This window comes from Physella acuta, unplaced genomic scaffold, assembly GCF_028476545.2.
Source record: "Physella acuta isolate Inbredline_101_S28 unplaced genomic scaffold, ASM2847654v3 ptg000607l, whole genome shotgun sequence".
Lineage (NCBI taxonomy): Eukaryota > Metazoa > Mollusca > Gastropoda > Physidae > Physella > Physella acuta.
The window spans coordinates 792,367-818,801 of NW_026732126.1; the positions used below are offsets into that span (position 1 = coordinate 792,367).

General features: G+C 41.7%; 2 protein-coding genes across 2 annotated transcripts; both read left to right on the forward strand.

Annotated features, from left to right (window-relative positions):
• The first annotated feature begins 4,066 nt into the window (after nt 1-4,066).
• LOC131947787 (uncharacterized) lies at nt 4,067-8,084 on the forward strand. The gene is made up of 4 exons (XM_059309108.1): nt 4,067-4,175; nt 4,867-4,955; nt 5,336-5,464; nt 7,561-8,084. Exons 1-4 carry the CDS (start codon nt 4,139-4,141, stop codon nt 8,038-8,040), a joined length of 735 nt encoding a protein of 244 aa, XP_059165091.1. The 5' UTR covers nt 4,067-4,138; the 3' UTR covers nt 8,041-8,084.
• A 1,894-nt stretch (nt 8,085-9,978) lies between these two features.
• On the forward strand, nt 9,979-15,979 carry LOC131947786 (uncharacterized). The gene is made up of 4 exons (XM_059309107.1): nt 9,979-10,080; nt 10,342-10,442; nt 15,018-15,146; nt 15,440-15,979. Exons 1-4 carry the CDS (start codon nt 10,026-10,028, stop codon nt 15,920-15,922), a joined length of 768 nt encoding a protein of 255 aa, XP_059165090.1. The 5' UTR covers nt 9,979-10,025; the 3' UTR covers nt 15,923-15,979.
• Nucleotides 15,980-26,435: the final 10,456 nt, after the last annotated feature.

Consider the following 26,435-nt stretch of genomic DNA (forward strand, 5'->3'; position numbering starts at 1 on the left):
CAGTGATTGTATAACAAACTGAAATGCTTTGGTTAGGAGTGTTTGAGTTTATATTATAATATATATATATATATATATATATATATATATATATATATATATATATATATATATATATATAAAATATGTATATATATATATATATATATATATATATATATATATATATATATAATATGTATGTATATATATATATATATATATATATATGTATTTTATATATATATATAAACTCAAACATACGTGTATACGTGTATGTGTGTATGCATTTATGCATGTATGTATGTATACAATTAGATGCCATATTGTTTTCCGTCTATATCTTTCTTTAGGTATCCTAATATCAATAGAACCATAACAAAGATACCTTAGCGGTATTCACTTAGTTAATTTTGTTCTCGCATCACTCTCGTCTACTTTTTCTGTTGTTTTTTTGTTTGTTACTATTTTTAGTATAAATCGAACTGAAATAGACATTCTAATGTTCTAAGGTTAAATAAAATAAGTTGACTTGAGAATCTAAATAATTTTGAAAAGAAAATGGAATTCCAGTTTTTTTTCTGCTCTAGAAATAATTTAAAATTCCCAAAAAAGCAAAAAAGGCAGTTTATGTTAAGTGATGGTGGGGGAGAGGGTTGAGACAAGGCCCATCAGCATTAAAAACACTGTAGATGTTGTTGCATTGTAGGCAAAGACATTGAGAAAATTAGCCTATAAATAAACTTGAACATAGAATTTTTTGTGAGATACGGCACTGAACACCCGTACAACGCTACAAACCTCAACTGACTTGGAAATTCACTCCCTACTACTAGTTTTAAAGTTTAACTGACAATTTTATCTTTAATCAATATGGTGTTACTGTACAGAGTATTTATATTATTTAAAACCCTCCTTCTTAAGTAATAGTTGATTTCTTTCCTGCCCTTGTTTAACTCCGTTGTAGCCTAACGATTGACAAATTTTTCATGGGACCCACTGATAACTTTTGAATAGGAGTCCAATAATCCTAGTAGCGATACTGAAGGGTATATTCTAGTAGTGAAATGGTTTTATTTTGTTTTATTTTTTGTGCATATTTAAAAGCTTGTTAATAAGCGGACAATATCACCATAACAACGAAAAATTAACAAAAAATTAGCCAAAAAAAAAAACACACCTATTATACAAATACATTTTTTTACCATAGTGATTATGATCACACTTGTAAAACAGTATTTTAAAAGGCTTATGTATGACGCTAAAAAAATTAAATGTTCCTAAAAAAGTTAATTAGTTAAGTTTTAAATGTATAGTTTTCCAAAATATAAAATGATTTTTCTGAAAATTAGCAAAATGCTAAAATTATTTATAACCAGAACTAAAGAAATTATATTACGATGAAATTTAAATATTTCAGAATTGAAAAAAATATAACCCAACAAAGAGTATTAAAAAAAATATTTTAAAAATTTCTTACTAACTCTAATAGGGTTTATGTTTTGTAAAATGATTTGTAAAATCGTAACAAATATAGAAAATATGGGCGACATTTTAAAAAAATGTTGCCTGTTACATAAGCCTAATTATTTGAATGTTGAATTGCTGCCGTAGATTCCTAATTACCAGTGTAAAAATTTGACAGGTGTATGTCTCGTAACTTTTTTTTTAATTTTTTTTTTGCGAAATGTTTTGTTTCTGACCTTTTAAAACTATTTAATTAACTTTTTAAATATTGGATGGACAAGGGCACAGCATTTTGTCTGGCCCCTACCCACGAAGATCTGTCCGGCAAAGGTTAAACCTGCCAGGAGCACTAGGCTCCCACCGGCATAGAAATTGGGGTCATTGGGGCACACAAGCCATCCCACCACGCCAAGGCGCTGAGCCGTTAGGATGGCCCGGGTGCTGCTACTACGCTTCAGCGTCCGCCTATGTGTGTTCTGCCCACACGCTCACACGATTACCATTGCTACTTCGCGAGCTCAATACCAAGGACACGACTGCACTCTTTAGAAGATTCTAGCCACAACTAAATGCAGAGGTAATCGTTTGGTAGACGACGTGCTCCATAACAAGGGCATGCGTCGTGAGCGAGTGGACACTTAAAAAAGTGGAACACTCACGGCCAAATTACTGTTGACGTAATTTCATAACCCAGGTAGCAGACGACCATTCAAATTAAACCATATACGTTTCAAACATGCGGACGTAAAAGAAACAACTTTAGGCAGTTTTGTAGTAGTACACAAAAATCAAAAGATTTTCACAAGAAAGCTCTCTGTTTTACACCTTCTTTACCATCTTCATTTTACAAGCTTTTATTATTAGCTTATATTTAACTTGCGTCCTCTGTCTGTCTGTTGTGCTTACTTCGTCATTGATAAAAACTGCTGAGCGAAATTTCGACCACTTCTAACAGACCAATGTCTCTGAAACTTGGGGCAGTTTTATCCAAGCTGTAACATTGGCGAAGTAAAGATAACCCTGGAAATGTTGCCATGTTTGAGAAACTGCAGGGTGTTAGATGAATACGAATATAAAATAAATAAAAGTTTGAAAGAGGAGATTCCTGAGCATCTCGAATCTCTTGAACAAGAGTTGCGGCGTTGCCTTCCTGAACTGAAAGAAGAAACTTCCCTTGATGTTGCCAGCTTTCCAGAACATGAATGCTTGCATTTGCGGAATAATTCCGCGGCTTGTACCCAGAGTTTCTTCCAGGCATCTCTTGGGGGGGGGGGGGGGGGAGGGCGAAGTCCCCCCTTTCCCCACCCCCCCCCCCCGAAAAAATTATAACGCCCCCCCCCCCTCCCCCGGAGAAAAAAAGTCTGGAAGTAACACTGTCTGTACCTTGTTTAAAGAAAACCTGTTTGCACAATTTTCGTTTGGTATGTACTATCATACCCAAATCGTGACATTGCTTTGTCTATCGAGTTTTACTTCCTTTGTGTCTGCTTAGATTTGCGAGAGTGGATTTTCAACACTACTCTTTTTTTTAAATTAATGTATCTGTTATCTATTTTATTTTGTAATGAAATTATACTAGAAAATATTATTTGATATTTATTAATTTCCTTATTAATATTTACTTTTTAACTGTAATGGGGGTTTGAGTTGATATATATATATATATATATATATATATATATATATATATATATATATATATATATATATATATATATATATATATATGTGTGTGTGTGTGTGTGTGTGTGCTTGTATTCATGTATGTATTTATACAACTAGATACCATATTGTTTTATGTCTATTTCTTTCTTTCGGTATCCTAATATTCATAGAACCATCACACACAAAGTGCCCAAGTTTTTTACCTCAGCGGTACTCACATAGTTAATTTTGTCTTCGCTTCACTCACGTCTACTCTTTCTGGTTTTATGTTACTATTTTTTAGTATAAATCATATCGAAATAGAACTTACATGTTAGTACATGTAAAAAAAAAAATCACCCTAGTCTATTGTCGATTTTCTTGTTATTTTCTTGCTACTTTCCATTAGATCTGTTTACATTTCAGCTTTGTTTTAAAATATTTTTATCTTCTACTGACTGTTACAAACTTTGACGTTTATCGTATAGTGCTACCATCACGAAAATTACACACTGTGATGTTGATCACAAGACAATGCTGTTATCATCACGACTACTATAAGGCTTGATGTTGATATCGTCACGACTCTCAAAAGATTTGACGCTGATCATGTTACTGTCATTACCGATGAAATAAACTTATGTTTGAACAGACATGTTGTGTTCACAGACCCTAATAAAAATACTGCTCGGTGGCGGATAGTGGCCAAGTTTGGTTGGGTTCTGTCTTTTCGATGTTTATGCTATCGATCTCAATATTTACCACTATTGACTTAAAATTAATCTCCATTTTTTGGGAGTTGATATACAAAGGGTATATTTTAAGTTGTGGCTTAAATAAACTATAACAAAATACGAAATATGAAAGACACGAATACAGTTTGTTTTTACACCAATCGAGTTGTATCCGCCTATGCCATTGTTGATTAATTAATTACTGCTTCCCACGATCCAGAATAAAAGGCAGTACCGACAACTTTGTGAAGTACATTAATGACTACAAACTAGCCAAAACACTCAAGACAAGATTTAAACTGACGAGGCTCACAATGAAGTTGTTGACGTTTTTAACATTGGTTGTTACAGGTAAACCCATCTCTTTGTAACTTGAATGCTTTCATTATGCTTGGTCGTCTGCTAAATATCATTGTTATGTTTATTGACTTTAAATAAATATATCTCATTTAACATGTGTAATCATTTGAGAATAAGTTATATTATTAACACATTTAGGAAAAGATTGAAACACATTTTAGAAAATGTTAATAAGGTAAATGAATCGAGTTTATAGGCGTATAATTTTTACTTTAAAGAGAAACTATAGACAAGCATAAAAACATTGATGATAAAAAAAAACAACTTTAAAATACATCAAAATCAGAAAAAAAATATATTGATAACGTTTAAAATAACTATTCTTTTAAATAATCTATAACTTTAAAAAAAAATTTCTTTAAATTTTATACTGAAGTTCTTTTTAAATAACTATTTTAAAAGTTTTGCAACCAACAGACAGACAAATAGACATAAGATGAGGCATCAATACACATAGACCTATGCAGACTTACAAGAACCGCAATCTAGCTTGATCATTTAACAAATTTTAATACAGCTATGTACCTTACTAATGTTACTAACATTATCATTAGTTAATCTACGTTCTGGAAGTGTTCCAGTGTGTTTACCATAATGCCATTGTATTATTCTGGATTAGTGCATTCCCTTATCAGACTCTATACACAACCTTTCTAACAATTGTACGACTTTTGTTTCCCAGTGTTAGGGGACGAGTCTTCAGTTTGTTTTAACTGTCAACAAACATTTGAACTAATTAACCAGCTGTCAGCAAAGGGTCAATGTCAGAAGGTAATCTACCCATTAGGCTATAGTAAGCTACTCCTATTTGTCTGTACTATCGTCCCTGTACTTGTGTGTCGTTTGTGAGGTCGAAAACTAGTCCTAGTTGTGTTTATGAGGCTGGATGTCGGAACCTTCGGGGTCAGAGGTCACGTCTGCTCGCGTCTTCTATACACAAGTTATGATAGTGGTCTGCCATGAAATTTTCATGCATGGACGGCGAGGCGATTTGGTGCCACGTGGATAGGTAGGTTCGGATCCCTTTACGTTTGACTGCTCTGTCTCTACTTGGACTATATTCTGTACCTTTTTCTACCCTTGGCGTTGAAATATCACTTTCTGTTAATATTGCTACTTTATTCATAGTAATTGAAATATATTTTTTTCAGACAAAGTCAGCTTCTGGAGAAGATTGGACGCTTACATTTCGTGGCACAGCTTACATAGGGAAATCTGTTTATGAAGCCTATAAGGACGGCACTGGGATACCGAGTGAAGTGGAGCCGGGATGTAAACAGGTTAGAAAATATAACCTACACCTTGTTAATCATTTATATGTATTGATTTATTATATTTGATCGTTGATATTTTATAGGGTATTCATAGAATCAAGTACTTTGTTTAAGTGAAAAATGCCCTTTTTCAAACATAAAGAATCGTTTGTAATTAAAATTAAGTAAGTTCCCCTGAATTTTCTCGTATATTCGTATATGACGGAAAAGATAGGGATCATTTCCTGTAGAATCGGGCGATAGAAATGATAAATAAATTTATGACAAATTGCCTCATTTATTAAGAAAATGAACAGTGACAAAATGTTCTTTAATTATGCTGCTTTATGAGAACATGATATAAAATCATCAAACCATAAAACATAGTACTCTAAAGAGTTGAAAGAAATCCAGGAATATGATTTGATAGATAAGTATGAATTTTCGTGCACCTAACTAAAATGGTATTCAAGTTCCCATAAAAACAGTTTAAAGTTGAACTTTCAGTAACCAGAAATCTCTAAAGTGTTAAAGATGTACTAGCTTCTTACCCGTGCTCCTCCACGGTAAATCTTTTTTAAATGTCCCAACTTGTAAACAGAACAAAACTAAACACAACACAAACACAACGCAAACACAACGCAAACATAAACATAAAAGAAAACACAAACACAACACAAACGCAGCAGAAAACACAAACACAATGCCAACAAACACAATGCAAACAAACGAAAACGAAAACACAAACGCAACACACAAACACAAAAGAAAAAACAAACAAAATAAAAACACAAATGAATACACAAACACAAATGTAAACGCAAAAAAACTCAAACGAAAACACAAACACAACACTCATAACATAAACGCAACTTAAATGCAAACATAAACGCATAGTGCTCACAGTCCAGTCCGTGGCGCCAAATCGCACCCTGTCCGAGCGACTATAAAAACCCCAGCTTGTCCGCAAACAGAAAGATAGAAAATAAATAAAAGGCAGTGTTTAAAATATACGTGTTTTACCTACCATATTGCACTTTATCAACACATGCATTTTTTCTTTCAGTACTTAAAATTTTTAAAATGTAAAATAGAGTTACAGGACTAAAACCATTGCGCATCTTATGAACGTGATGACACGTGTATAATAGTGCAGAATAGTTGATTAAAAATTATAATAAGTAAACAGTACGTTCAGTGAATAAAATAAATGAAAGATTGCCTTTTATCAATCCATGTCAATTACAATATTCCAACAATAATGTCCTCATACACGTCTGCAGATTTTGCGTTCACATTTTGCTAATTTTATTATTCCAACAATAATTCCCTCTTGGAGATTTTGCATTCACATTTTTTTTATTAGCGTGAGTTGAATTTATTTTCAAATTACCTCCCCTGACATAACTATTAAAAGATTTTAACTAATTAGTTTTTTCGACCCTACTGTTATAGAAATGTATCCACTTTTTCTAGTAATCTAAACAAAAAATGATATCTGACATTCATCCGTTGAATACGTTTTAGCAACGTGCGTGTATTTATTATTTTTTCATGTTATTAAAATGTGTTAAAACTATGGCCACCATACAATAAATTTATGTAGTTGTTTAAACAAACCCTACTCTGTTACGTATAATAAGGCACTGCAATGTAAGTAAAACACACGACATGTAATGTTTTACTATTGTTTCAAAATCTATAGTGATGACTGGCGGAATGAATGGCACACTACCTAGCCGCTTATATTATAGATATATTGGATCGAATTATTATTTATGAAGTTATCTGGCACACAAACATTCATGTATATATACATAAATTTTGCAAAACGGCTATTTCGACTAAGGAAGGTGTAAACCGACGATTGTTTTTCCACAATTAAAATACTTATTGTCCGTTAACACAAAATTTTAAAAAATTTAGAAAAGCAAACCTGATAAAAAAATAACGTCATGATCGACACACTTTAAAACTTAAATCGCAAAAAATATAACGGTCGTGGATCGCAAAATCCCAAATAAAATTTCAGATATTTTACCGCGACGAAGCAAATAACTATTTTAGACAATGTTTTTTCAACACTCACTCCCATAGAATGTTAAATAGTCTATCTTCTACAGGTGACAGAGCCACTGCCCTGCACCAACCACTACAGAAACAAAGAAGTGTTCGACAACTGGGACCGTGTAGAGAAAGTCGCCTTCATTGTATACTCCGATTACAAAAAAGTTCATGAAATTTTGTTTGACGGCTCAAGATCAACCTACATGGACTGGTTCGACAAGACTAGGGTCAAGTTTTCTACATGGAACCAAATTAAAACAGACGTCACTAACTTCTTCTCAATTGAAGGGCAAATAGTGCCAGGTGTTGCATTGATGAGAACCTTCTTCGTCAACAGCATTTACGATGGATGTCCAAATGACAAAGGTTGGTTCGTCGCTATAGATAGAGCTGGAGGCTTTTGTGACTGGGAGAAAACCAGCACATTTCCAGTCTTCAAATACGCCAGACAGAATCAGGCAGAAAACTGGAACACTGGCGATGTGGGTATAGCTGACATGTTTGCGATCTTTGTTAAATACCACGACATGCCTTGATATCGTGAGGTTAATGCCCTACATTTTTCAGACTAAAATAAATCTGTAAAAGTTTAACGATTGTCTATTACATTTCTATAGATGTGTTAACATCTTGTGTTGCTGTTGATTCTCCTGTTTTGATTTTGTTTAACCAAACTAGTATAAATCAGAAAGCTCGATTAAAACAAAAACAAATGTGAATAAATTTAACACCACACAAATTATTTTTAAAAATTACCATTTTAAATAGATGAGACGTCATTTTATTAGAGACTGGCGCCATGGTAAAGCGAAAGACAACTTCGTGATAGCTGATGTCACGACAGTAATGATATTTATTATAATTATTACATTGTGTTGAGGAATAATAATAGTTGTAGTAGTAATTGTAAAAGTAGCAGTAGAAGTAGTAATATTATGAATAACATTGTAAAAACCCTCTTTCGGAGGTCACTAAATCTTTTTTTTTTTTGTTTGGAATATATTTACTGTCATGAGTATCTTATAGTAAAAGAATTTCTCCATAAATGTTTAGCAGAATAAGTGAAGTTATGTCTTTAGAAAAAAACAAAAAAAAACATTTAAATGGCTTGAGTATAGCAAGACTACTATTTTGTTTTGTGTTGAAAGAAAATAGGTCAGAAAGTAAAACGCGGCTTGCTTGTGAAATATTCTAATATACAAAAGTCATTCGGTGGGGTTTATTTTTAACTTTTTATAAATCCTTAGTTTTAATGGAAGAATCTACTACTTAATCCAGGCACCCGTCTAAAGGCTCAATTTATTTTTATTAAGAGAGGACGCAGTTTGGTTATGAATCCGTCGCTCTAGATTAATGAAACATAATATATGCTTGACTAAGTGTATGCATCGTAGCAGACCTATATTATTTTATATTTAAGAGTACGTTAAGACCTTGCTATCTGGAAAGTAACGTTCAGATAAATATATTTTATGAGGTAAGATCTTGTGTGAGCAATAACTAACCCTCGGGATTTGTAGCTGATCTTATTTCGATGATCTTTTTTCTACAGTAGTATGTTCTGAAATGGATAGAAGAAAGTGACGTTCTTCTTGTGTATTGATAGGCATTGCTTTGATTTTTACCGGGATGAAGCCGCATTTTGTTCATTTTTTGCCCAGTTGACAAGTGAATGGGCACGAATTTGTTGCTGGCTTTCAAGTGTGTACAATGTCCTCTAATACATACATAGAAGTATTGTCATTGAGCATCTCACCAAAGTCCAGTGCTGACTTGCAAAGAAAAATCATATTATTGTATATTTAAAGACAAAAAGTTGGGACGTACGATAGCGCATTGGGAAATTCATATGTCGATACACTTCTCTGATTTTCTCCGTTTTGATTTACTAAATAGGAAAAGTAAAACAGCGTAACTGTACTTTCATTACATGTTCTTGTAATTAATACTTTAAGAAGTGCTGATCAAAAGAAACAAATGGTTTTGCGAAATGGATGAATAGCGTACAACAGTGCAGATTGAAGTAAATACTTTTATTTTTGTTTCATTTCTTTTTGTCAAGCAAATACGTATATAAAAAGATTGATATTTTCAAAATCAAGAATGAATAGTATGGAATAAATGGCTATGTTCTAGATAGTGTGGTGGAAAATTACACAACACATTCCGTTATGACAAAAGTAAAAGGAAATTATAAACTATCACATACAACGTAATAAAATGATAAACATTCACAATCACAACAATAAGCATTCCAAAAATAAAGCAACATATACGAAACAATTACTTGATGCAACAGTGTTAAGAAATTACTCAAGCCAAAAGACTTACGGTCACCATCGCCGATAAATTGATTTGTGCAAACAATCCACTTTCGTCTAATTAGTTATAGATTCATCTAAAGTGGTTAATTAGAAACAGTAATTAATTATTTATGAATTTAAACAGCCATCGAGTTTCAATAGTGTCCGAAACAGCTGGCTATGTAGTAGAGGGGAGATACAAGACAAGGACATTCACCATGAAGCTGTTGAGATTCCTGGTCGTGATCTTTGCGGACTTTCTTCTTTGCAAAGGTAAACTCAGTCTCTCGCTTGTATCGTTGTTGTCATGATGTCAGATAGATGTAAACTTTATACTATTAAAATCGTTTATAAATGCTTAACTATACGACCAAAGTTATCAACTGGATAACGGAAGTCCAGACCCACCCAGCTATGATACTGAATAGGTTACGCTTACTCTTATTTAGGGAGTGGTGATCTGACGAGACTTAAGGGTGTGTTTATTTTTAGTTTTTTGTTCAATCCTTTGGTTTTACCACTTTGTTCGCATAGGGTCGCATTCCGACGATTCGTCCTATTTTGATTTGCTACCATTACTGGCAAAGCTAAATGACAGAATCAACCACCTGGCAACAAAATTTCAAAACATAGAGGTAAAAAAATAATGTAATAAATCTCTATTTTATTCAAATGCATTAATTATTTCCGTATCTTATCGTGATAAAATAATAATTATTTTACAGATAATATATTTAAAATGTAATTAAATTATGTTTACTAAGTTTCCCATTCAAACCTGAATGGTCTAAAGGGAAAGTGAAGTAGAGTTCACTTGTTTCTGTGACCTCGGCATATGAAGAGATAGTGTGGCCAGCACTATGCCCAGCAGCCTTTACTTTCCCTAACGTGAGTTAGGTACCAATCAGAGTTGGGTGGACTCAGGGACGGTCTACTGAAGCCGGATTCGAACTCGAGACTTAAGGTGAGAGGTCAGATTCTTTTACTTGACTGCCTAACATCTTGCCTGGATAACTGTATTATAGAGAAATAAATATCACGGACTCTTGTATCGCTATTCGATCAGTAAAATAGTATAGGGTCGGGGCGGATAGGTAGAAGGCGATACTATTTGCCGAAATTTTAAGAGATAAAAAAATTAGTATGCTGTACCGAATAAATCATTTTATTATAGCTTGCTTCACAATAGGTCCTAATACTGCAAAAAATGTAATTAAAAGCTTGTAAAAAATCATTTAAAACGTTTTAATAACAAGCTTTTATGTAATAATGCACTAAAAAGTAGAAAATAAATTATACACTACTATTTAAATAACTATAAAGAAAAGCGTGGGTCACTTAAGTACCTATTGGATACCTTTATTAATGTTTAGGAAGAGACCCACGCTTTTCTTTATAGTTATTTAAATAGTAGTGTATAATTTATTTTCTACTTTTTAGTGCATTAGTACATACAAGCTTGTTATTAAAACGTTTTTTTTAATGAAATTTGTCTATACATGTAAGCCCTGCTAGGGGGGGATACCTAATATCTACCCTTCTAGGCTTAACTAACTAATCTGTCCGGTCAGTGCAACCGTGGTAGAACCCACAGTGGTTAAACCCTAACCTTAGTCTAAATAATAAGCTACTAAAATAAAACAAAAAAACTTTTACAGTTAATAAAATTTATTTATCAAGAATGACTAATATAGATTTATTCAACAAAATATGGAACCCAAAAGTTAAAAAAAAGAATAGATAAACTGACACAAAACAGAACCGAACGAAATAAACTTTTTACATCAAACAAAACACCCAATTTCGGACTTCGTCCAGGACTACGACGAACACAAACACAAAATAAATAAGGCTGGATGGTGCGAATTTGCTATTCTTTTCACTGGATGACCAGAGAGACTGCCTGCTCTCTTCACCGCTGCTTTCCACACAAAAGACAGAGTTGAACAAGCCGGAAACCGACTTCCACACACCTCACACACTACTCGTAAACAAATAGTCCCTAATTCACGGATAACAAACCAAACACGACGAAACATGCAACAGAATATTATAAAAAGACACTTAATATAAACAATGACAACAATATAAAGGAAATATATATAAACTAGCTATAACCAGGGACATAAACAGTGAGACAGCGGCGCCATAATACGGGACAACACAACTAAAACGACGAACAATTTACGACATGAAACGAAACGATACATTCGCCTTCTAAGTTACAAATAATAAAAATACACCCCAGCCGCTCACATACACGCCCCTTAAAGCTTGCGGTCACCGCAAGCTAACAAACTTGAAAAAAACAGCCCACAGGGCATAATCATAATGTTACAAAAAAACAAAACTTTGCAGGAAGAACTTGCAAAAAAAATCAGCCCTCCGGGCACAATCATAAATTTTACAAAAAAACAATCTTTGCCAGACAATCAGCCCACAGGGCATAATCATATATGTTACAAAAAAACAAAAAACTTTGCAAAAGAACTTGCAAAAAAATCAGCCCACAGGGCACAATCATAAATTTTACAAAAAAACATTGTCAAAAAAATCAGCCCACAGGGCACAATCACAAGTCTAGCCTACTAGGGACTCTGCGCTCCCTGACCGACCTACGCAGAGGTATGTCAGGTACTGTGGGGTTACCGGCTGCTCTGGTCCCCGGCAATTGGACCTTATAAATTATGTGGCTGTAGCCTGGAGTAGCCGGCGGTATCACTTTGACCGGCCTTGGGGAGGGTGGTTGAGCCTTGGGAGGCACATATCTCCTAATCTGTGTGCTGGCCACCCGGCGGGTGCCAGAAGGGCCATCTTTCTTTTTAATGGCGTAACACCCGCCGGTGATCGGAGGTAATTCGACCACGACATAAACTGTCGGGCCGTCCAGGTCTGCCATTTTGCGTCTGCCTAGTGGGGGTTGTCTCAGAAGGACCAGGTCGCCTATGGCCAGTTCAGCTACAGGTGCCATTTTGACCTGTTTGTCCTTCTTGCTTGACTCTGTCTGGGGGCATGCCCCAGCACCACCACCTGGTGCCTTAATTAAGGATGGGTTAGGTGGAACCATTGCCTCTAGTTCCTCAGATTGGTCCACCTTTACACTGGTTATGCTGGCGCGTAGGCAGGATGTTGGGCCTGATACCACTGACGGATCTGGGTGAAAAGGTTGGTCTAATGGCTGTACCACCTTGTCGTCCTTCATTCTGGAGTCTCCTTCCGTCGCCTGAATGGTTGGTACACCCTTGGCAGGCACCAGAGTCCTTTCGCGGGGGCGGAGGACCTTGTCCCCTCGCCATACCTTCGGTGTCACTTGATTCCCTTTGGGCACATATTTCTTTGCCCTATGGCAATGACGGGCGAGGTGACCCCTCTGGTGACAGTTAAAGCAGCCCTTTGATTGGACCTCCGTGCGCTTGCGAGGTGCTTGGCGCACATTGGAAAATTTGGGGTCCCGCGTAAAGTGCTTCAGCAGAGCAGCAAGCTGCTCTGTGAGCCTGTTGACTTTGTCCTCCAGCTTGGACCTGAACGAACATTTTTCAATGGGCCTGGCATTTATTGCTGCCACGTAGGCAGGTTCAGCAAGAGGGTCCTCGTCTCCAGACCATCGAATGGCCGCATCACGTATGGCCAGGAAGGGGATCTTGGGGTCCCGGAAAATCAGCTCGTGCAGATGGCGTCTGACTGTGGCCTGGCTCAGGTTTTCCACAAACTGGTCTCGAAGAAACCCTGCATCAGTCTGTGGGACCTGCAGGGCACTCTGCCTCGTAACCAGGGTCTTGAAGGCCCTGTGCAGTCGGTGCGAGTAGGCCCTCACCGACTCGTGTTGGCCCTGTACAACCATCTGAAACTGGGCCATGAGCTGCGGTACTCTCCTCTTCTCGCCGTACACCTCTCTGAGGAGCCTGAGGGTGGCTTCTGGGTCATGCTGCAGGTCATCACCCCTGCAGCTCAGCTCGTCTCTCACCGCTTCCCCCAGGTACTGCCAGAGGAGGTCCTTCCTCTCTTCTACTGAGAGGTTTCCCCTGGCCCTCCAGAGGGACTGGACCTCTTTGATGAACCGGTCCACCTCATAGCCATGGCTGTCCCCATGAAACTTCCTGATGAGGATCTCCCTGGGTGGAACGATGATGATGGTTGGTGCCACCTCTGCCATCTCGTCCGAATTGGGTGTTTTAAACAACAAACGGTTCCTACACTAAACAAAAACTAAACACAAATGGTTCCATAAAGGGCCTATCAAGAACAAAAATTAAACTAAGCTACACCTAGCCCTATCAAAAAAAGACAAAAATTTACCTAGACTAAAGCACTGACCCCACTCGTGCTACCAATTTGTAAGCCCTGCTAGGGGGGGATACCTAATATCTACCCTTCTAGGCTTAACTAACTAATCTGTCCGGTCAGTGCAACCGTGGTAGAACCCACAGTGGTTAAACCCTAACCTTAGTCTAAATAATAAGCTACTAAAATAAAACAAAAAAACTTTTACAGTTAATAAAATTTATTTATCAAGAATGACTAATATAGATTTATTCAACAAAATATGGAACCCAAAAGTTAAAAAAAAGAATAGATAAACTGACACAAAACAGAACCGAACGAAACAAACTTTTTACATCAAACAAAACACCCAATTTCGGACTTCGTCCAGGACTACGACGAACACAAACACAAAATAAATAAGGCTGGATGGTGCGAATTTGCTATTCTTTTCACTGGATGACCAGAGAGACTGCCTGCTCTCTTCACCGCTGCTTTCCACACAAAAGACAGAGTTGAACAAGCCGGAAACCGACTTCCACACACCTCACACACTACTCGTAAACAAATAGTCCCTAATTCACGGATAACAAACCAAACACGACGAAACATGCAACAGAATATTATAAAAAGACACTAAATATAAACAATGACAACAATATAAAGGAAATATATATAAACTAGCTATAACCAGGGACATAAACAGTGAGACAGCGGCGCCATAATACGGGACAACACAACTAAAACGACGAACAATTTACGACATGAAACGAAACGATACATTCGCCTTCTAAGTTACAAATAATAAAAATACACCCCAGCCGCTCACATACAAATGCAATTATATTTGAGGCATAGCTGTATGTATTTTGATTAGGCTGACAAAGACACAATCTCATTGAATAAGAGTGTATTTTATTAATTGAACTGAAGTTGTATGATAATTTTAGGCCAAATTAGCTTCAGGAGAAGAATGGACACTCGCGTTTCGTGGCACAGCTAACGTAGGAAAATCTGTTTTTGCCGCCTATCGGAACGGTACTGGGATACCAAGTGAAGTAGAGCCGGGATGTAAACAGGTAAGAAAAAAAAAGGCTCAGAAATTACACCTTGTTAATCATTTACATGTATTAAATTATTATATAAGGTCGTTGATGTGTATATGAAATTTGTCGAATCAAGACCTAGTTCAAACTTCGTTACTTCTTTGAAAATTAATTACGTTTAAATGTGGTATCGTCGAGGATAGAATAGTTAAAATAAAACATCTTTCAGTATTTCAAATCTTTTGCTGCAACGAAGCAAATTTTTAATTTCGAAATTTTTCCTAACTCGCACGGCTACATTATGTTAAGCAGTGTATCTTCTACAGGTGACAGAGCCACTGCCCTGCTCCAACCACTACAGAAACAAAGAAGTGTTCGACAGCTGGGATCGTGTAGAGAAAGTCGCCTTCATCGTGTACTCTAACTACACAAAAGTCAAAGAAATTTTGTTTGACGGCTCAGGATCAACCTACATGGACTGGTTCAACAAGGCTAGGGTCAAGTTTTCTACGTGGAACCAAATTAAGACAGACGTCACTAACTTCTTCTCAATTGAAGGGTATATACCAGTAAAAGCAGTACAGAGAACCTTCTTTGTCAACAGCATTTACAATGGATGTCCCAATGACAAAGGTTGGTTCGTCGCTATAGATATAGCTGGAAGCAGTTACAGTTGTGACTGGGAGACAACCAGCACATTTCCAGTCTTCAAATACGCCAGACAGAATCAGGCAGAAAACTGGACCACTGGCGATGTGGGTATAGCTGACATGTTTGCCATCTTTGTTAAATACTACGACATGCCTTGATGTGATCGTGGCAATGCACTGGAACTGGTCATATTGAAATAAATATTTCAAATTTGACATTATTGTCTAAAACATTTCTATACATTTTTTAACATCTTCGTGTTTCTCTACTGTGATTTTAATTTAATTTGTTTAACAAAGTTATTTCAACAATTGTACAAAAAAACATCAAACTGAGAAAAACGCAAAAAACTAACAAAAAGTTGCAAAAAATGAAAATTTATCGCTGTATGTCACTAAAATCGACCACATTTATAGCCTGAAGTATGGTGCTGCTGAATATATTCCTTCTGAGCTTGTTCAGCAGTTAGTTTTCTTTTTTTCTGGCGCTGTTTGTTTTACCTAGAGCTGTAGTAAAGCTGTTGTCATGGCGTCTTTTTTGGCGTCCTTCACTGGGTCTTCGACTATGGTTTCCTTCTTTTGACAGCAATGCCATAGCATGCCTGGGCCCAAAATTAAATTATGCTATCGCAGAAACAGCAGTATATTTTGCATGGTCTCATGTCTAAAGCCAATTATGATAAGACAATGTCTTTGTTTATTGTGAAAGGCCTTGTTCTGGATTCTTTTGCAGTTGTATACTTACGGTTTTCAACATTTTTATTACTGCCACACCATGCTTGAAGCAAACCCTTTACACTTTTTTCATCAATAGTAGTCACTACATCACAGTGGGCGAGGAAATATATTGATTACATCAAGAAGCAAATCACAGTCGACAATAATTCTGCATGGCTGTGGTTTACAATTAGCACTACCAGTACTAGATGTAACAGTGCTTTCTTCTGTCTGTAAAAACTGTCTTACATTGCCGCAGTTTCTTAGTAAATTACATCTGCACCAGTGCTTGTCTGAATAGTGCTAGATTGAGTAGAGGTAGCTGCAATCAGTTGCATTCGGACGTGCTCTAGCTTTAGTAAATTAGTTAGATGTGTGTATCTATTTTTAGCGAGTGTTTTGTTCTACCCATTATCGAAAGAGAAACAAATTAAATCGTCTCTCTGCTTATGATAATTCACACAAACTAGTCTAAACTGTTAATAGTATATTTAATTGAAATAATTATATATTAAAATAATGTAAGTATTTCACAGAAGCTTAGAGAAACTAGATCAAACTTAGCAACGCGCTGAAACTAAGGGAATGTTTACTTCCGAAGCGAAACGACCAATCGCTAACTAGCTTCCGCAGTTGTATGCCAATGAAAAAATTGAGGTAAAAAATTTGCATACCGGAAAAACCCGACTGAGTAAAATAAACAACTTTATGACGTAGAAAAATAATCACATTAAAATAGGTATTTTGATTGGTCATTTAATTTTAGAACAAATAAAGAAAGGAGGTCACGGCCTTTCCATTGATATGAAACACATTAGGTTTCCGCGAAGCCTAATAGTACTTTTCTAGGTCGAAAACTTGCTATTTTTACAAAAAAAATAAACAAAAGACCCTGTACACACTACATTGAACCCGGTTTTTCATAAATAAATACTGTTTTTAAGGTCATAATGTCATTTTTAGATTCAACGATGGTTATTCTGTATAGATCAAGTAAAAGTGGGAAATCGATGATTTAGTGGATTTATGACGAAAAGTACACCCGCCCATGTCCTTAACCGAACTAGGATAAATCAGATACCTTAATTTAAACTAATATAAATGAATTTAACACCACTCAAATGTTTTTTTTTTAAATTCTAAAATAGATGTAAACCCTTAATGGGGAGAGGGTGCTTAATCTACATCCCTAGGCTTAAATTTAAACTATCAGGTTAAAATACTAACCTTAGCCTTAACTAAAATAAAACAAAAAACCAAACAGTTTATAAAATTTATTTTAAAAAATGGAACCAATTTAAAAAAAAAACGAAAAGCGACAAAACATCCTATAGGACAACAACAAATCTGAAAAGATAATTGCACAAATGAGAAGGATAATAAAAACAAAAGGGTAGGTACAAAACATCATTAAGCCAACAATGAAAGAAACAAAAAGGGTATATACAAAGCATGAATAAAAAAATATTAACAGTCTAGAAGTAGTCCACTTCAGGGCAACTCACTACATCAGTAGTCCACACAGGACCACTCACAATAACATAATATAGAATCTAGTTCCGACTGAACCAAGTCTTCCTCTAGGTTCTCAAGAAAGATATCCCTAAGAAGTGGCAAATGTATGACGACGTCCTAATTTCCTTCTGGGATGTGTAATGACATCCTGATTGTAAGCTGGAATGTGTAATGACGTCCTAATTATGTGCTAGAATATGGAATGACGTCCTACTTACATGCTGGAATGTGTAATGAGGTCCTAATTGTATGCTGGGATGTGTAATGACGTCCTAATTGTATGCTGGGATGTGTAATGGCGTCCTAATTGTATGCTGGGATGTGTAATGGCGTCCTAATGTTATAGTGGAATGTGTAATTACGTATTACATTTCTCCTGGGATGTGTAATAACGTTCTTATTGTATGCTGGAATGTTTAATGACGTTCTAATTGAATGCTGTGAGTTTTAATTACGTCCTAATTGTATGCTGTAATGTGTAATGACGTTCTAATTATATGCAGGGATGTGTAATGACGTCCTAATTATGTACTGAAATGTGTAAACACATGTTAACACATCACATCAAAGCCCTAACAATGTTAACACAATATATGACAATCTAATACATAACACATTATATGACAGCCCAAACACATCATGTTAAAACATATGACAGCCCTCACATTATATGTTGGTTTGACAGTTACGGTTTTTCGGGTTACCGATCACGGATTACTGTTTGCGTGGTTACGAGTTAGGGTTTGCGGGTTACAGGTTACGGGTTACAATGTACGAGTTACGGTGTACGGATTACGTATTACCGGTTACCGTTATTGTTTGGAGATTACGGTTTCTGAGATACGGGTTACGGATTACGTATTATGGGTTAGGTGTTACGGTATGACTGTTACGCTTTTTTGGTTAGGTTAAGCGGGTTACGGGTGACGCTAAACGGGTTACGTTTTGCGGGATATGGGTTACGGGTTGCGGTTTGACGGCTACGGTTTTCGAGCAGTGTTTCTTCCAGACTTTTTTCTCCGGGGGGGGGGGGGGCGGTAAACTTTCTTCGGGGGGGCGGACACTGTTAAAAGTATATATTTTCTATATAAATTATATAAATTTCATTTCGTTCGGGGGGGGGGGGGGGGGCGGTAAAAATTTTTCGGGGGGGGGGGGGGGGGGGGGCTTTGCCTCCCCCCGAAGAGATGCCTGGAAGAAACTCTGTTTTCGAGTTACGTGTTTACGGGTGTACGGTTACGGGTTAAGGTTGATGGTTTACGAATTACGGTATGACAGTTACAATTTTTCGGGTTAATTTTTACGGTTTGACGGTTAACGGTTATGGTATTCGAGTTTCGGTTTGCAAGTTACGGGTTACAGGTTACGTTTTGACGGTTACGGTTTTCAAGTTACATGTTACCGATTACGGGTTACGATGTACGGCTTACGATGTACAGATTACGGATTACCAATTACGGTTTACTTTTTCTAGTTTACAGGATGCAGATTGCCGGTTACAGGTTACTGCTTTTGTAATTTACGGGTTACGCTTTAAGTTTTAGGTTTCAGGTTTTACATTTTACGGGTTACGGGTTGCAGGTTACAGATTACAGATTACTGAAAACAGTTTATGGTTTACTGTTTCCGGTTACCCGGTTATAGGTTGCAGGTTGCGGTTTTTTGCAATGTACGGGTTATTCTTTAAGTTTTAGGCTTAAAGTTTGCGTGTTACAGATTACTGATTACAATTTATGGTTTACTTTTTCTGGTTTACAGGTTACAGGTTGAATGTTACGCGTTATAGGTTACTGATTACTGTTTCCGGTTTACAGGTAGCATGGTTGCGGTTACGGGTATCAGGTTACAATAAACGGGTTACTATTTGGTTTACTGATTCCATTTTACGGGTTTACGAGTTGCAGGTTAGGGGTTACGTTTAAAGGTTTTGGGTTACGGATTACATGTTACTGGTTATGGTTTTTGCAATTTACGGGTTACGCTTTAAGTTTTAGGTTTTAGATTTTAGGTTTGACATTTCAGATTTAACATTTTACGTTTAAAGTTTAACGCTCGAGTAAATGGCTTTGTGTTCTTGCAGTTTCTATAGCAATTATTTTTTTTTACGAGATAAGGTTGTTGACCTTATACTTCAACCCCCAACCTGGAGGACCAGTGTGCTAGCTTTGGTCTGATCCCTACCCGCGAAAATCTTCCCAGCTTGGTTGAACCTACCAGGAGTTTACACTCCCGCTGGTATAGTTCTTGGGGTCATCGAGATACACAAGCTGCCAAGCCACGACAAGGCTCTAACACCTGATGGCAGTCGCGTGACGGGTTACCGTTTACGTTTGGCGGGTTACATGTTACGGTATTCGAGCGACGGTGTGCGGGCTACGGTGTTCGAGCGACGGTGTGCGGGCTACGGTATTCGAGCTACGGTTTGCGGGTGACGGTATTCGAGCTACGGTGTGCGGGCGACGGTGTTCGGGCGACGGTGTGCGGGCGACGGTGTTCGGGCGACGGTGTGCGGGCGACGGTGTTCGGGCGACGGTGTGCGGGCGACGATGTTCGGGCGACGGTGTGCGGGCTACGGTGTTCGGGCGACGGTGTGCGGGCTACGGTGTTCGGGCGACGGTGTGCGGGCGACGGTGTTCGGGCGACGGTGTGCGGGCGACGGTGTTCGGGCGACGGTGTGCGGGCGACGGTGTTCGGGAGACGGTGTGCGGGCGACGGTGTGCGGGCTACGGTGTTCGGGCGACGGTGTGCGGGCGACGGTTTTCGGGCTACGGTGTTCGGGCGACGGTGTGCGGGCGACGGTGTTCGGGCGACGGTGTGCGGGCGACGGTGTTCGGGCGACGGTGTGCGGGCGACGGTGTTCGGGCGACGGTGTGCGGGCGACGGTGTGCGGGCTACGGTGTTCGGGCGACGGTGTGCGGGCGACGGTTTTCGGGCTACGGTGTTCGGGCGACGGTGTGCGGGCTACGGTGTTCGGGCGACGGTGTGCGGGCTACGGTGTTCGGGCGACGGTGTGCGGGCTACGGTGTTCGGGCGAAGGTATGCGGGCTACGGTGTTCGGGCGACGGTGTGCGGGCTACGGTGTGAGGGCGACGGTGTGCGGGCTACGGTGTTCGGGCGACGGTGTGCGGGCGACGGTGTGCGGGCGACGGTGTTCGGGCGACGGTGAGCGGGCGACGGTGTTCGGGCGACGGTGTGCGGGCTACGGTGTTCGGGCGACGGTGTGCGGGCTACGGTGTTCGGGCGACGGTGTGCGGGCTACGGTGTTCGGGCGACGGTGTTCGGGCGACGGTGTGCGGGCTACGGTGTTCGGGCGACGGTGTGCGGGCAACGGTGTTCGGGCGACGGTGTGCGGGCTACGGTGTTCGGGCGACGGTGTGCGGGCTACGGTGTTCGGGCGACGGTGTGCGGGCTACGGAGTTCGGGCGACGGTGTGCGGGCTACGGTGTTCGGGCGACGGTGTGCGGGCTACGGTGTTCGGGCGACGGTGTGCGAGCTTAGGTGTTCGGGCGACGGTGTGCGGGCTACGGTGTTCGGGCGACGGTGTGCGGGCTACGGTGTTCGGGCGACGGTGTGCGGGCTACGGTGTTCGGGCGACGGTGTGCGGGCTACGGTGTTCGGGCGACGGTGTGCGGGCTACGGTGTTCGGGCGACGGTGTACGGGCTACGGTGTTCGGGCGACGGTGTGCGGGCCACGGTGTGCGGGCTACGGTGTTCGGGCGACGGTGTGCGGGCGACGGTTTTCGGGCTACGGTGTTCGGGCGACGGTGTGTGGGCGACGGTGTGCAGGCTACGGTGTTCGGGCGACGGTGTGCGGGCGACGGTTTTCGGGCTACGGTGTGCGGGCGACGGTTTTCGGGCTACGGTGTTCGGGCGACGGTGTGCGGGCTACGGTGTTCGGGCGACGGTGTGCGGGCTACGGTGTTCGGGCGACGGTGTGCGGGCTACGGTGTTCGGGCGACGGTGTGCGGGCTACGGTGTTCGGGCGACGGTGTGCGGGCTACGGTGTTCGGGCGACGGTGTGCGGGCTACGGTGTTCGGGCGACGGTGTGCGGGCTACGGTGTTCGGGCGACGGTGTGCGGGCTACGGTGTTCGGGCGACGGTGTGCGGGCTACGGTGTTCGGGCGACGGTGTGCGGGCTACGGTGTTCGGGCGACGGTGTGCGGGCTACGGTGTTCGGGCGACGGTGTGCGGGCTACGGTGTTCGGGCGACGGTGTGCGGGCTACGGTGTTCGGGCGACGGTGTGCGGGCTACGGTGTGCGGGCTACGGTGTTCGGGCGACGGTGTGCGGGCTACGGTGTTCGGGCGACGGTGTGCGGGCTACGGTGTTCGGGCGACGGTGTGCGGGCTACGGTGTTCGGGCGACGGTGTGCGGGCTACGGTGTTCTGGCGACGGTGTGCGGGCTACGGTGTTCGGGCGACGGTGTGCGGGCTACGGTGTTCAGGCGACGGTGTGCGGGCTACGGTGTTCGGGCGACGGTGTGCGGGCTACGGTGTTCGGGCGATGGTGTGCGGGCTACGGTGTTCGGGCGACGGTGTGCGGGCTACGGTGTTCGGGCGACGGTGTGCGGGCTACGGTGTTCGCGCGACGGTGTGCGGGCTACGGTGTTCGGGCGTCGGTGTGCGGGCTACGGTGTTCGGGCGACGGTGTGCGGGCTACGGTGTTCGGACGACGGTGTGCGGGCTACGGTGTTCGGGCGACGGTGTGCGGGCTACGGTGTTCGGGCGACGGTGTGCGGGCTACGGTGTTCGGGCGACGGTGTGCGGGCTACGGTGTTCGGGCGACGGTGTGCGGGATACGGTGTTCGGGCGACGGTGTGCGGGCTACGGTGTTCGGGCGACGGTGTGCGGGCTACGGTGTTCGGGCGACGGTGTGCGGGCTACGGTGTTCGGGCGACGGTGTGCGGGCTACGGTTTTCGGGCGACGTTGTGCGGGCTACGTTGTTCGGGCGACGGTGTGCGTGCTACGGTATTGGGGCTACGGTGTGCGGGTGACGGTATTCGAGCAACGGTGTGCGGGCGACGGTATTCGAGCTACGGTGTGCGGGTGACGGTATTCGAGCTACGGTGTGCGGGTGACGGTATTCGAGCTACGGTGTGCGAGTGACGGTATTCGAGCTACGGGCTGCGGGTGATGGTATTCGAGCTAAGGGGTGCGGGTGACGGTATTCGAGCTACGGTGTGCGGGTGACGGTATTCGAGCTACGGGGTGCGGGTGACGGTATTCGAGCTACGGGGTGCGGGTGACGGTATTCGAGCTACGGGGTGCGGGCGACGGTATTCGAGCTACGGTGTGCGGGTTACGGTATTCGAGCTACGGTGTGCGGGTTACGGTATTTGAGCTACGGTGTGCGGGTGACGGTATTCGAGCTACGGTGTGCGGGCTACGGTGTTCGGGCGACGGTGTGCGGGCTACGGTGTTCGGGCGACGGTGTGCGGGTTACGGTGTTCGAGCTACGGTGTGCGGGTTACGGTGTTTGAGCTACGGTGTGCGGGTTACGGTGTTCGAGCTACGGTGTGCGGGTTACGGTGTTCGAGCTACGGTGTGCGGGTTACGGTGTTCGAGCTACGGTGTGCGGGTTACGGTGTTCGAGCTACGGTGTGCGGGTTACGGTGTGCGGGTTACGGTGTTCGAGCTACGGTGTGCGGGTTACGGTGTTCGAGCTATGGTGTGCGGGTTACGGTGTTCGATCTACGGTGTGCGGATTACGGTGTTCGAGCTACGGTGTGCGGGTTACGGTTTTCGAGCTACGGTGTGCGGGTTACGGTATTCGAGCTACGGTTTGCGGGTTACGGTTTTCGGTTTTCGGGTTACGGTATTCGAGCTACGGTTTGCGGGTTACGGTTTACGGTTTACTGTTTACGGTTTACGGTTTACTGTTTACGGTTTACGGTTTACGGTTTACGGTTTACGGTTTACGGTATTCGAGCTACGGTTTACGGTTTAGGGTTTACGGTTTACGGTTTACGGTATTCGAGCTACGGGTTTGCGCGTGACAGGTTACGGTATTCGGGCTACGCGTTACGGTTAACGAATTACGGAAGGACTGTTACGGTGTTTCGGTAAACGTGTTTCGGGTTACAGTGTACGGGTTACGGTGTTCGGGTTACGAAGTATGGGTAACGGATTACCATTCACGGAAAACGGTTTAACGGTTACGGTTTTTTGGTTACGGATTAAGGTTCTCGAGCGACAGGTTTGCATGTGACGGGTTACGGTATTCGGGCTTCGGGTTAAGGTTTACGAGTTACGGAATGACAGTTACGGTTTTTCGGTAAACGTGTTGCCTTTTACGGTTTACGGTTTACAAGTTACGGAATGACAGTTACGGTTTTTCGATAAACGTGTTACGGTTTACGGTTTACGATTTACGGTTGACGGTTGACGGTGGACGGTGGACGGTGGACGGTGGACGGTGGACGGTTGACGGTGGACGGTGGACGGTGGACGGTGGACGGATGACGGTTGACGGTTGACGGTTGACGGTTGACGGTTGACGGTTGACGGTTGACGGTTGACGGTTGACGGTGGACGGTTGACGGTGGACGGTGGACGGTTGACGGTGGACGGTTGACGGTTGACGGTTGACGGTTGACGGTTGACGGTTGACGGTTGACGGTTGACGGTTGACGGTTGACGGTTGACGGTTGACGGTTGACGGTTGACGGTTGACGGTTGACGGTTGAAGGTTGACGGTTGACGGTTGACGGTTGACGGTTGACGGTTTACGGTTTACGGTTTACGGATTACGAGTTATGGTGTACGGTTACGAAATACGGGTTACGGATTACCATTGCTGAAAACAGTTTTGACGGTTACGGTTTTTTGGTTACGGAATTCGAGCTATGGTTTGCGTGTTGCGGGTTACGGTTATTTGGTAACGGGTAACGGTTTATGAGTTACGGTATGACAGTTACGGTTTTTGGCGCTACAGGTTTGCGGGTGACGGGTTACGTTATTCGGGCTACGGGTATTCGTTTACGGGTTACGGTTTACGAGTTACGGAATGACAGTTACGGTTTTTCGGTAAACGTGTTACGGGTTACGGTGTACGGGTTACAAAGTACGGTTTACGGATTGCAAAGCGAAAAAAAGTTTGACGGTTACAGTTTTTGGGTTTCGGGGTACGGTATTCGGGCTACGGTTTGCGGGTTCCGGAATTCGATCTACGGTTTGCAGGTGGGGTTTACGGATTACCGTTCACGGAAAGCGGTTTGACGGTTACGGTTTTTGGGTTACGGGTTACGGTTCTCTGGCAACAGATTTGCGGGTTACGGGTTACGGATATTGGGTTACAGTTTTCGAGTTACGTGTTTACGAATATTCGGTTACGGGTTACGGTTTACGAGTTACGGAATGACAGTTACGGTTTTTCGGTAAACGTGTTGCCTGTTACGGATTACGGTTTACAAGTTATGGAATGACAGTTACGGTTTTTCGGTAAACGTGTTACGGTTTACTGGTTACGGTGTTCGGGTTACGAAATACGGGTAAAGAATTACCGGTTACGGATTACGAGCTACGGTTTGACGGTTACGGAATTCGGGTGACGGAATTTGGGTGACGGGTTTCTGGTTACGGGTAATGGCGTACGGGTTACAAAGTACGGGTTTACGGATTACCATTGCGGAAAACAGTTTGACGGTTATTGTTTCTGGGTTACGGAATTCGGGCTATGGTTTGCGTGTTGCGGGTTACGGCTATTTGGTTACGGTTTTCAAGTCCCATGTTTTCAGGGATTCGGTTACGGGTAATGGTTTACGACTTACGGAATGACAGTTACGGTTTTTCGGTAATTGTGTTACGGGTTACAGTGTACGGGTTACAAAGTACGGGTTACGGATTACCGTTTACGGAAAACAGTTTGACGGTTACGGTTTCTGGGTTACTGGTTACGGTATTCTGGCTAACGCGTATTTGGTTACGGTTTTACAAGTTACGTTATGACGATTCTTCGGTAAACGTGTTGCGGGTTAAGGGTTGCGGAGTACGGCTTACTAAGTACGGCTTACGGATTAACTATAACGGGTTACCGATTGACGGTTACGGTTTTTGGGTTTCGGTTCTCGGGCAACAGTTTTGCGGGTTACGGGTTACAGTTATTGGGTTACAGTTTTCGAGTTTACGTGTTTACGGATATTCAGTTACGGGTAACGGTTTACGAGTTACGGTATGACAGTTACGGTTTTTGGCGCTACAGGTTTGCGGGTGACGTGTTACGTTATTCGGGCTACGGGTATTCGTTTACGGGTTACGGTTTACGAGTTACGGAATGACAGTTACGGTTTTTCGGTAAACGTGTTACGGGTTACGGTGTACGGGATACAAAGTACGGGTTACGGATTGCCATGCAAAAAAAAGTTTGACGGTTACAGTTTTTGGGTTTCGGGGTACGGTATTCGGGCTACGGTTTGCGGGTTCCGGAATTCGATCTACGGTT

Bases quoted from the DNA above. Each gene is read 5' to 3' on its own strand.
- LOC131947787 (XM_059309108.1), top strand. From the start codon at position 4,139: ATGAAGTTGTTGACGTTTTTAACATTGGTTGTTACAG. The intron at 4,176-4,866 runs GTAAACCCATCT...TTTGTTTCCCAG, and splicing joins TTTAACATTGGTTGTTACAG to TGTTAGGGGACGAGTCTTCA. The intron at 4,956-5,335 runs GTAATCTACCCA...TATTTTTTTCAG, and splicing joins CAAAGGGTCAATGTCAGAAG to ACAAAGTCAGCTTCTGGAGA.
- LOC131947786 (XM_059309107.1), top strand. From the start codon at position 10,026: ATGAAGCTGTTGAGATTCCTGGTCGTGATCTTTGCGGACTTTCTTCTT. The intron at 10,081-10,341 runs GTAAACTCAGTC...TTGTTCGCATAG, and splicing joins GGACTTTCTTCTTTGCAAAG to GGTCGCATTCCGACGATTCG. The intron at 10,443-15,017 runs GTAAAAAAATAA...TGATAATTTTAG, and splicing joins CAAAATTTCAAAACATAGAG to GCCAAATTAGCTTCAGGAGA.